Source organism: Mus caroli, chromosome 18 (assembly GCF_900094665.2).
Source record: "Mus caroli chromosome 18, CAROLI_EIJ_v1.1, whole genome shotgun sequence".
Classification (NCBI taxonomy): Eukaryota; Metazoa; Chordata; class Mammalia; order Rodentia; family Muridae; genus Mus; species Mus caroli.
This window is the reverse complement of record NC_034587.1, coordinates 6,046,234-6,058,159: the sequence shown is the minus strand read 5'-3', so window position 1 is coordinate 6,058,159 and position 11,926 is coordinate 6,046,234. Positions and strand designations below refer to the sequence as shown.

Below are 11,926 nucleotides of genomic sequence, written 5' to 3'. Positions count from 1 at the left end.
TTCCTAATCATGTCTACTGAACACATGGAGTGCCATTTAATGGTCTTCCTTCTTATTTGAATTTAATACCAAGTGTCAAACTCAAACTTGATTACCCTATATTTGTCCTTTTAATTAGTATGGAAAAGGAGCAGATGATTTTCAAATAAATATACACAGGCATTGCAGATGCCTATGACCTGGAAAGAACTGCATGTTCCAAAGAATTATAGAGACAATAGCTACAGCACTTTCTTGCCAGTAGGTATTAACTGCTGGAAATTGAATAACAAACTGAGGAAACTGGGTTATAGGGTAAATAAGATCTCATTGATGGTTTGGGACTTTGTGGCCCAGGTAGCAGGCGCATAGGGGCTGGCGCAGGCGCAGGCGCAGGCGCAGGCGCAGGCGCAGGCGCAGGCGCAGGCGCAGGCGCAGGCGCAGGCGCAGGCGCAGGCGCAGGCGCAGGCGCAGGCGCCTGCGCATAGGGGCTGGAGCAGGCGCAGGCACGGGCGCAGGCGCACTAGCAGGGCACCTCTCACACGTGCGATGTCAGGGCACCGTTAAGAACCCAACTGTTGTGGAAGATGGCGTCCACCTTCAGGAAGTCAAACGTTGCCTCTACCAGCTACAAGAGAAAGGTGGGTCCTAAGCCTGAACTCACCGAAGATCAAAAGCAAGAAGTTCGGGAAGCCTTTGACCTCTTCGATTCTGATGGGAGCGGGACCATCGATGTGAAGGAGCTAAAGGTGGCCATGAGAGCACTTGGCTTTGAACCCAGGAAGGAAGAGATGAAGAAAATGATTTCAGAAGTGGACAAAGAGGCCACAGGAAAGATCAGCTTCAATGACTTCTTGGCTGTGATGACTCAGAAGATGTCCGAGAAAGATACCAAAGAGGAAATCCTGAAGGCTTTCAGGTTGTTTGATGACGACGAAACTGGGAAAATTTCATTCAAAAACCTCAAGCGTGTGGCGAATGAGCTGGGGGAAAGCCTCACAGACGAGGAGCTGCAAGAAATGATCGATGAAGCTGATCGCGATGGCGACGGAGAGGTGAACGAGGAAGAGTTTCTTAAGATCATGAAAAAGACCAACCTTTATTAAGTGACTGGCTAAGTTCCCTGCTTCTGCTTTTGTGAAAGAATAACAGAACAGCTGTGGTCTGTTCCTTCTTCCTGCCTCCTTTGTCTTGGTTGGCTTCTAAGCCTCTAGATCAATTATAAATTTTGAAGATACTTACTATATGAGTTTCTGTTGTTTAATTCTCAAGAACACATCTCAATTAAGGATCTTTGAGGCTGGAGTCCACTCACTGCTTGCCATTCATTAATCTGAAGAGAGGACAGCTTCCTCGGTCAAATAAAATCGTGGTTCTCTGGTCACTTTAGTGACTCTAAATAACACGAATATTCTGGTGATTCCTTCATTTCACGTCAGTGTACTAGCATGGTGAGTTAGAATTTACCAGAAAGTTCATTCTAGCTTTCCACTTAAGTGCATACTGCTCTGAAGGATACTAATGTGGGTATTTAAGAACTATTTAAATTAAGGAAAGATATTCCTCAATAAACCCTTGCTTGCCCTTCAAAAAGGAAGTGTAGGTTTGTTGAGTGTGATGACACACAGCTATAATTCAATTGGGAGGCAATGTGCAAAGCTAGTCTAGGCTTACATAACTCCAGGTCATCTGGAGAGTATAGAGTGAGACCCTGTCTCAAAAAACAAAAGTGTATTGAGGAGATAGCCCACTTGAAAGAGTGCCTGTTGTGCAATCTTGAAAATCTGAGTTTGGATTTCCAAACTCGGGGGTATCATGGGTATCCCAAACTCAGGGTAAAGTCCAGTGGTATCCCCAAAGTTTGGAGATAGGCAGAGCAGATAAGACAGATTTCTCTCTCTCTCTCTCTCTCTCTCTCTCTCTCTCTCTCTCTCTCTCTCTTTCTTTCTTTCTAGATACAGATTTCTAGAGCTCCTACAGTATCCAGCTTTAGCCAATTAGAGAGCTTTAGGTTCAGGAAGAAAGCTGTCTGTGTAGTGAACTGTGTGTAGTGGCACACCCTTCTAATTCTGTCAATAGAGAGACAGATAGTGGAGAATTTGTGAATTCAAGGATGGTCTGATTCCAGTAGTGAGTTTCAGGATATATAGGGCTTCATGGTGAGACCCTTCCTCAAAAGAAAGGTGGTGAGCACATATACATGTGTATGCTGGTATACACATCCACACAAACATATACATTACACACACAGAACCGGGACTTTAGCTCAGTACTAGATTATTCGCCTAGCAACTTTAAGGCCTACAAGAAAAGGTATATAGACTTGCCTTTGGGAGGTGATTAACTGCAATGGTGACCTTTCTAGCTTGACTGCATGTCAGTGTCTTCCTTTAATGAGTCTAAATTATCTACTGAGGAGTATGGAGAGAGGACAGGAAGACCTAGCACAGGATAAAGTAATTTAATTGTTGCCTAAGCAAATTATAACTTTTTAAAGAAATTAAGCTTACTAGTTCCTTTGTTTGTTGAGACCGGTTCCTGTATTCCAGACTGATTCCATACTCACCATGTAGCCAAAGATGACCTTGAATTTCCAATCTTCCTGCCTCTACCTCCCAAGTGTAAGGATTATAGAAGTTCATCACTACCATACCCAGGTTATGCAGTGCTAGGGATAGAAGGCAGTCCTCCTTCATGCTAGGCAAACACTCTACCAATTGAGCCACAAACCCTTGGGCTTGTTGAGACACAGTTTCATTTGTATCCCAGGCTAGACTCAAACTTTTGTCTCAGCTATCCTAGTACTGGAAATCACATGTTCAAAACCATGTTCAGTTTTTTTTCTTCACATAACTGATCTATGGTGCTGAGGACATGGCTTAGTGGGTACATCACTTTTTGTTCAATTATGAGGACTTGAGTCTGGATACCCAGAATCCATATATGAGGAAGCAAGTATGCCCCTCTAACTGCAGTGCTAGGAGTTGAGGAAGGGATGGGGAAGGAAGATCCTAAGCTCACTGGCTAACCAATGCAGCCAATTAGTAAGTCTCAGGTTCAATGAGTCTCAAATAAGTATGATAGAAATAGAGGAAGATGCTCTAGACACCCTGTTCTTCATATGCATGCATACAGACAAACCATACATGCACAGCTACACTTTAAGCTACTCATTCTTAGCAATAGCAATGGCAGTTTTAGTTATTAAACTATGTACATGTGTTATTAGCTTTTAGCTTCAAGCTGCTGTCTGCTAATTATTAGAGCACTTGCTTTTTATTCTCTTGTGATATGTGGTTAATATTAGAGTGTCTAGGTAATAACAGTCATTTTATAAATTCTAGTAAGCTATTTCACTGTGACAAGAGTATGTGTTCATACTACTTGGATTATTACATGTGTGCCCACTACAATGGTCCACGTGAAGACTCTGAATCTGAATTGTTAGTGTCTCCAGCCTGGGTGAGTTCTCTGTTGCAGCTACTTCATCAAAGCCTTTCTGATGGCAATCAGGTAGTACGGTTACTTTGACAAGTTAGTCCCTAATATGAGAATTAAGTCCAGAAAATTAGTTGCCTTCTTTAGTGACAGCCACCATCAGGCAGGAAAACAAGCCAAGAAAATTTCCAGAATTGAAGCATTTAATGAGCAACTTTATGTGAAGATTTCATTTTGGGTCACTTATGACCACAACACGTTTATTTTTATCTTATTGGTATTTGCCATTAGCTTTCAAAACTTCCATCTCATCAGAAGCATATTATCTGAATTTTCTGTAATTTGAGATTTGTGAATCTCCAAGGACAGCATCTTCTTTCATGTTAGAATAAGGAAGGTTTAATTTACAACATGCATGTGCATAAGTAAAACACTTTTAAAGAAAGAATAAAAGGAGAAAACAAGCTGAGGGCCACCACCATTTCTCTCTCTCTGCTTCCTGACCATGGACAGAGTGGTGAGCTGCTTTCCTCTCCTGCTGCCTTGCCTTCCCACCATAGACAGCAACCTCAATGAGCTGAAAACAAATACTTCCTTAAGTTGCTTTTTTTTTTTAGGTGTGAGAAAAGTAAAATGAGAACTGAGGATATTTATCATGAAAACAGAATGCTCTGGAGGCACATGATCTCCAAAGAATTAGGACTTGTGCCACTGGGTTCCATGAGAAAAAGACAAGAGATGGGGGTTCCAGGAAGACTCCTCAGGTGTCAGAGGGATAGCCCAGTGGTTAAGAGAGCTACTGCAGAGGACCCACACTGGACAGCTTATAACTGCCTGAAACCCATGAAGCCCCATGGGGGTCTGATGTCCTCTTCTGATTTCCCTGGGCACCCACACACATATATGGCAAACATACATATACATAATAAAAATAAATAAAAAGAAATCTTACCAAAGAAGACTTCTCAACGTGAAACCTTCCTGATAAATGACAATATTGTCTCAGGATTGTGTTCCTCTTATACAGTCAAGGTATAGCAGCATGGGTTAAAGTCCTTTCCCCAGGAGCCATGCATGGTTTTTATCTATTAATTTTAGGTGATCTATTAGGCATCTCCACTCCAGGATGTGTTTCCAGGATATAATATGAAGCAAAATATCTAGGCAGAGAACCTACAGACTCAAAACTATTATTATATTAGTTATTATTTTACCAGTGTGTATATATGCAGGTACACATGTGCTATGATGTGCATGTGGAAGTCAGAGAAAACTTTCAGGAGCTGATTCTTCTCTTCTACAATGGGATCTGGGATCAAAGTCAGGTTTACTAGACAAGCACATTTACCCATTGAGCCATCTCCTTAGCCCTGAACATTTCATTTTGATATAACTACTGCAGATTTATAATTTTCTTACATAAGAACTGTTGATGACAATAACCTTAGGATTATTTCTGCATGCATCTTACATTAGACCTTATCTGATATGTTTATAATTAAAGATAGTGTTATTAAGTGATGTATGTGATAATAACTTACTAAAATTAACTTACTTTGTACCAAAGAAGTTAATACAGCACATAAACAATAGAACTCAGCATAACTCTTGAAACAGCACATATACTGTATTAAGTACTAACTCAAATCATCTGTATACTTCAATATTATATCCATTATCAAAAAAGAAATTAAGTCGATGGAGAGATTAAGCATCTTGTTCAAAATTATGTAACTAATAAGTGCTAAAGGAAAGGCTGCAATCTCACTTACTCTGGCTCTAGACTTTGTACACAAGACTAATATCCTACCCTAACTCTATTTATTGCATTTAACTCATTTGCCAGTCTGTGTAGGACAGAAGGAGCCTTGCCTCTTTTTTTTTAACTGTATATAATTATTTATTTTTAAAAATTAAGTCAAATAAATTAAAGGGATTTGATTCCTTTGCTGTCCATGCAGGTCCCCTGAAAGAGAAGACAAGGAAGATTAATGATGAGTTAAGTGATTCAGGGAAATGTATGTTATCTTCTCTCAGAAAAACACAGCACTATCAAAACAGTGCAGGATTTTCTCTGTGAAGAACATCAATCTTTGGTCACAGTGTTAAGAGCTGTGGGCTTTATAGCCCAAAAGCCCTGGAGCCTTGCCTCTTAAATCACAGACTTAATAATGCTGTTGAATTTAGAACAGTTTTTGAAACTCCCTATTTGGATACAACCTAACAAGTTCCAGAAATGTATTCTGAAAATTAAGAGAAGATATATTTTTCATTCAAACTAGGCTTAATTAAACAAACAAACAAACTCAAGTTGTTTGTGGGCAACTCAGATGAAGAGCTTGAGAAGTGGGATATTGTTACCTGTACTGTGAAGTCGGAAGTGCCTTTGAACTGATGAGTCTAATTTCTTTCAATAGTCTGTAAATTGCCTTTGAAGGTATTTCTAAAGGAACAGCTCCAGAAAGGGAGTAGTGATAACAGCATCTTTGGGATAAGTTTCTGATCACCAAGGCAACCTAGTGGTTTTAAGGAATGGCATTCACTTAATGGTCATAACTGGTGATGCTCTCTTTCTGTCCATTTTCTTTTATATTTTATTTTTGGAGAGGGCAATTTGGGGTTTTGGTTTTGAGATAGGATTTCATGTAGCTCAGGCTAGCCTCTAATTCAAGAGTGGGTTTGAACTCCTCATTGTTTTGTGCTGGGACTGCAAGTGTGTAGCACCATGCTGGGTGCTGATGTCATTTTCTAAGTTGTATACAACTCTGTAGCATTTGCTGTGTAGAAGAATTTCTTAATAATTGCACAGGACAGACAGAAGCTAAGCCAGTAAGAGATTACCTTGCGTTAAACGCTCAACACAAACACTTGATTAGGAAAGCAACAGACTTTGCCATCACAGGTACAACAGTGAACAGTGTAGTGAGGTAGACCTATGCTGAGTTACCCACAGTCATCTTTCTGCCTAAACTTGGGGAAATTACTTTTTTATTAATCATTTTATTTGATTACATTTCAAATGTTATCCCCTTTCCCAGACTCCACTCCATGGACCCTCCCTTCCCTCTCCTCCGCCCCTTGCCTCTAAGAGGGTGCTCCCCCACCCACTCCTGCCTCACCCCTCTAGCATCCCCCTTCTCTGGGGCATCAAGGCTTCATAGGATCAAGCACATCCCCTCCCACTGATGCCAGATGAGGCAGTACTCAGCAACATACGTAGTGGGAGCCATGGACTAGCCCATGTATATTTTTTGGTTGGTAGTTTAGTCCCTGGGAGCTCTGATGGATCCTGTGGTTAATTGATACTGTTGTTCTTCCTATGGAGTTGTAATCCCTTTCAGCTCCTTCAGCCCTTCCCCTTACTCTTCCATTGGGGTCCTGAGGCTCAGTCCAATAGTTGGCTGTGAGTATCTGCATCTGTCTTAGTCAGGTGCTGGCTGAGCCTCTCAGAGGACAGCTACACCAGGTTCCTGTCTGCAAGCACACCTTGGCATCAGCAATAGTGTCAGGATTTGGTGTCTGCAGATGGAATGGATCACACACTGTGGGGACAGTGTCTGGATGGCCTTTTTTTCAGTATCTGCTCCAATCTTTGTCCCTGTATTTCCTTTAGACAGGGACAATTCTGGGTTAAACATTTATGAGATGGGTGGGTGGTCTCATCACTCCACTGGGGACCATGCTTATCTACTGGATGTGGTCTCTTCAGGTTCTGTCTCCCTACTATTGGATATTTCTGCTAATGTCATCTCCATTGGGTCTAGGGAACATCTAGCATCTCTGCCATCTGGAATTCCCAAGTTCTCACCACACACACACACACACACACACACACACACACACACACACACTCATACTTATTTCTATTAGTTCTCCTAGCCCTCTGGATTTCTCTCTTGTCTCTTCCCATACCTGGCCATGCCCCCCTTTTTCCCTTCCCCTCCACTCTCACAGTCAGATCCTTCCCTCCCTCTGCCTCCTGTGATTATTTTGTTCCCTCCTCTAAGTGGATTTGAAGCATCCACACTTTGACCTTCCTTCTTATTAAGCTTCATTTGGTCTGTGAGTTGTATCATGGGTATTGTGAGCTTTTTGGCTAATATTCATTTATCAGTGAGTACATACCATGTGTTTTCTTTTGTGACTGGGTTACCTCACTTAGGATGATATTTTCCAGTTCCATCCATTTACCTGCGAATTTCATGAAGTCATTTTTTTTAATTGGGTATTTTCTTTATTTATATTTCAAAAGTTATCCCCTTTCCTGATCCCCCCAAGATCCCTATTTCATCCTCCCTCCCCCTGCATGAGCATGTTCCTTCACTCACCCACCCACTCCCATCTCCCAGTCCTCATTTCCCCTACACTGGGGCATCTATCTAGCCTTCATAGGACTAAGGACCTCTCTTTCCATTGATGCATGACAAGGCCATCTTCTAAAATGTATGCAGTTGGAGCCATGTGTACTCCTTTGTTGATGGCTTAGTCCCTGGGAGCTCTGGAGGGTCTGGTTAGTTGATATTGGTTTTTTTTCTATGGGGTTGCAAACCCCGTCAATTCTTTCAGACCCTTCTCTAACTCCTCTCAGTCCAATGGCTGGCTGCTAACATCCACCTCTGTTTTTGTAAGTCTCTGGCAGGGCCTCTTAGGAGACAGCCATATCAGGTTCCTTTCAGCAAGCACTTCTTGGCATCTACAATAGTGTCTGGGTTTGGTAACTGTATATATGACAAATCCCGAGGTAGGACAGTCTCTGGATGGCCTTTCCTTTAGTCTGTGCTCTCCACTTTATCACCATATTTGCTCCTGTGGGTATTTTGTTCTCCTTCTAAGAAGGACCCAAAAAAACCTCACACTTTGGTCTGCCTTCTTACTGAGCTTCATGTGGTCTGTGAATTGCATCCTGGCTATTTGGAGTCTTTGGAGTAGTATCCACTTATCAGTGAGAGCATACCATGTGTTTTCTCTTGCTATTGGGTTACCTACTCAGGATGATATTTTCTAGTTCTAGCCATTTGCCTAAGAATTTCATGAACTCGTCCTTTTTAATAGCTGAGTAGTACTTCATTGTGTAAATGTACCACATTTTCTGTATCCATTCCTCTGTTCAAGGACATCTGGGTTCTTTCCAGCTCCTGGATATTATAAATAAGGCTGTTATGAACATAGTAGAGTATGAGTCCTTATTACATGTTGGAGCATCTTCTGGTATAGCTGGGTCCTCAAGTAGTACTATGTTCAATTTTCTGAGGAACTGCCAAACTGATTTCCAGAGTACTTGTACCAGCTTACAATCCCACTAGCAATGGAGGAGTGTTCCTCTTTCTTCACATCTTCACCAGCATCTGCTGTCACCTGAGTTTTTTGATTTTAGCCATTCTGACTGGTGTGAGGTGGAATCTCAGGGTTGTTTTGATTTGCATTTCCCTGACGACTAAGGATGTTGAACATTTCTTTAAGTACTTCTTGGCCATTCCATATTCCTCACTTGAAAATTCTTTGTTTAGCTCTGTAGCCCATTTTTAGTAGGGTTATTTGGTTCTCTGGAGTCTAAATTCGTGAGTTCTTTGTATATGTTGGATAGTAGCCCTCTATCAGATGTAGGATTGATAAAGGTCTTTTCCCAATCTGTTGGTTGCCCTTTTGTCCTATTGACAGTGTCTTTTGCCTTACAGAACCTTTGCAATTTTATGAGGTCCCATTTGTCGATTCTTGGTCTTAGAGCATAAGCTATTGGTGTTCTGTTCAGGAATTTGTCCCCTGTGCCCATATGTTCCAGACTCTTCCCCACTTTCTCCTCTATAAGTTTCAGTGTATGTGATTTTATGTGGAGATCCTTAATCCACTTGGACTTGAGCTTTGTACAAGGAGATAAGGGTGGATTTATTTGCATTCTTCTATATGCTGACTGCCAGTTGAACTAGCACCATTTGTTGAAAATGCTGCCTTTATTACACTGGATGATTTTAGCTCCTTTGTCAAAGATCAGGTGACCATAGGTGTGTGGGTTCATTTCCCGGTCTTCCATTCTATTCCATTCATCTACCTGCCTGTCTCTGTACCATACAGTTTTTTATCACTATTGTTCTGTACTACAGCTTGAGGTCAGGGATAGTGATTCCCCCAGAAATTCTTTTATTGTTGAGAATAGTTTTCTCTATCCTGAGATTTTTGTTATTTCAAATGAATTTGTAAATTGCTCTTTCCAACTCTACGAAGAATTCATTTGGAGAGACTGCATCGAATCTGTAGATTGCTTTTGGCAGTTTACTATATTAATCCTGCCAATGAGCATGGAAGAACTTTTGATCTTCTGAGATCTTCTTAGATTTCTTTCTTCAATTCTCAATCTTACAGCACAAGACATTGCTGTTCTGTTCAGGAATTTTTACCCTATGCCCATATCTTTGAGGCTTTCCTCACTTTCTCCTCTATAAGTTTTACTCTCTCTGGTTTTATGTGGAGTTCCTTGATCCACTTAGACTTGAGCTTTTTACAAGGAGATAAGAATGGATCAATTTGAATTCTTTTACATGATAACTTCAAGTTGAGCCAGCACCATTTGTTGAAAGTGCTGTTTTTTTTTCCACTGGATGGTTTTAGATCCCTTGTCAACGATCAAGTGACCATAGGTGTGTGGGTTCATTTCTGGGTCTTCAATTCTATTCCATTGATCTACCTGTCTGACACTGTACCAGTACCATGCAGTTTTTAATCACAATTGCTGTGTAGTACAGCTTCAGGTCAGGCATGGTGATTCCACCAGAGGTTATTTTATTGTTAAGAATAGTTTTTGCTATCCTAGGTATTTTATTATTTCAGATGAATTTGCAAGTTTGCCCTTTCTAACTCAGTGAAGAATTGAGTTGGAATTTTGATGGGGATTGCATTGAATCTGTAGATTGCTTTTGGCAAGATAGTCATTCTTACTATATTAATCCTGTCAGTCCATGAGCATGGGAGATCTTTCCATCTTCTGAGATCTTCTTTGATTTCTTTCTTCAGTGACTTTAAGTTCTTATCATACAGATGTTTCACTTCCTTTCTTAGAGTCACACCAAGCTATTTTAAATTATTTGTGATTATTGTAAAGGGTGTTGTCTCCCTAATGTCTTTCTCAGCCTGTTTATCATTTGTTAAAGGAAAGATCACTGATTTGTTTGTGTTAATTTTATATCCAGCTACTTCACTGAAGCTGTTTATCAGATTTAGGAGTTCCTGGGTGGGATTTTTAGGGTCACTTATATATACTATCATATCATCTGCAAATTGTGATATTTTGACTTCTTCCTATTTGTATCTATTGATCTTCTTTTGATGTCTAATTGCTTGACTTCAAGTACTATAATGAATATGTAAGGAGAATGTGGGCAGCCTCATTTAGTCCCTGATTTTAGTGGGATTGCTTCGTGTTTCTCTCTGCTTAGTTTGATGTTGGCTACTGATTTGCAGTATATTGCTTTTATTATGTTTAGGTTTGGGCCTTGAATTTCTGATCTTTCCAAGACTTTTATCATGAATGGGTGTTGGGTATTGTCAAATGCTTTCTCAGCATCTACCAAGATGATCATGTGGATTTTGTCTTTGAGTTTGTTTAAATAGTGGAATACGTTGTTGGATTTCTGTATACTAAACCATCCCTGCATCCCTGGAAGGAAGCCTACTTGATCATGATGGCTGATTGTTTTCTTGCATTCTTGAATTCGGTTAGCCAGAATTTTATTGAGTGTATTTGCATCGATATTTGTAAGGGAAGTTGGTCTGAAGTTCTCTATTTTGTTGGGTCTTTATGTGCTTTAGGTATCAGAGTAATTGTGGTTCATGGAATGAATTGGATACAGTAACTTCTGTTTCTATTTTGTGGAATAGTTTGAGGAGAATTGGAATCAGGTCTTCTTTGAAGGTCTGATAGAACTCTGCACTAAACACATCTGGTCGTGGCCATTTTTTGGTTGGGAGACTATTAATTACTAGTTTTATTTCTTTAGGGGATATAGGACTGTTTAGATCATTAATATGATCCTGATTTAACTTTGGTACCTGGTATCTATCTATGAATTTGTCTGTTTCATCCAGGTTTTCCAGTTTTTTTGAATATAGCCCTTTGTAGTAGGATCTGATAATGTTTTGTATTTCCTCATGTTCTGTTGTTATGTCTCCCCTTTCATATCTGATTTTGTTAATCAGGATGCTGTCCCTGTGCCCTCTAGCGAGTCTGTCTATGGGTTTATCTACCCTGTTGATTTTCTCAAAGAACCAGATCCTGGTTTGGTTGATTCTTTGAATACTTCTTTTAGCTTCCATTTGGTTGATTTCAGCCCTGAGTTTGATTATTTCCTGTTGTCTACTCCTCTTAGTTGTATTTGCTTCCTTTTGTTCTAGATCTTGTAGACGTGCTGTCAAGCTCATAGTGTATGGTCTCTCTAGTTTCTTTTTGGAGTCACTCAGAGCTATGAGTTTTCCTCTTAGGACTGCTTTCATTGTGTCCCATAAATTTGGGTATGTTGTG

The 11,926-nt window shown here is 40.4% G+C and overlaps 1 protein-coding gene across 1 annotated transcript; it reads left to right on the top strand.

Annotated features, from left to right (window-relative positions):
* Positions 1–478: 478 nt before the first annotated feature.
* Positions 479–1,223, top strand: Cetn1 (centrin 1). Its single transcript, XM_021150919.1, has one exon. It carries the CDS (start codon positions 567–569, stop codon positions 1,083–1,085), a length of 519 nt encoding a protein of 172 aa, XP_021006578.1. The 5' UTR covers positions 479–566; the 3' UTR covers positions 1,086–1,223.
* Positions 1,224–11,926: the final 10,703 nt, after the last annotated feature.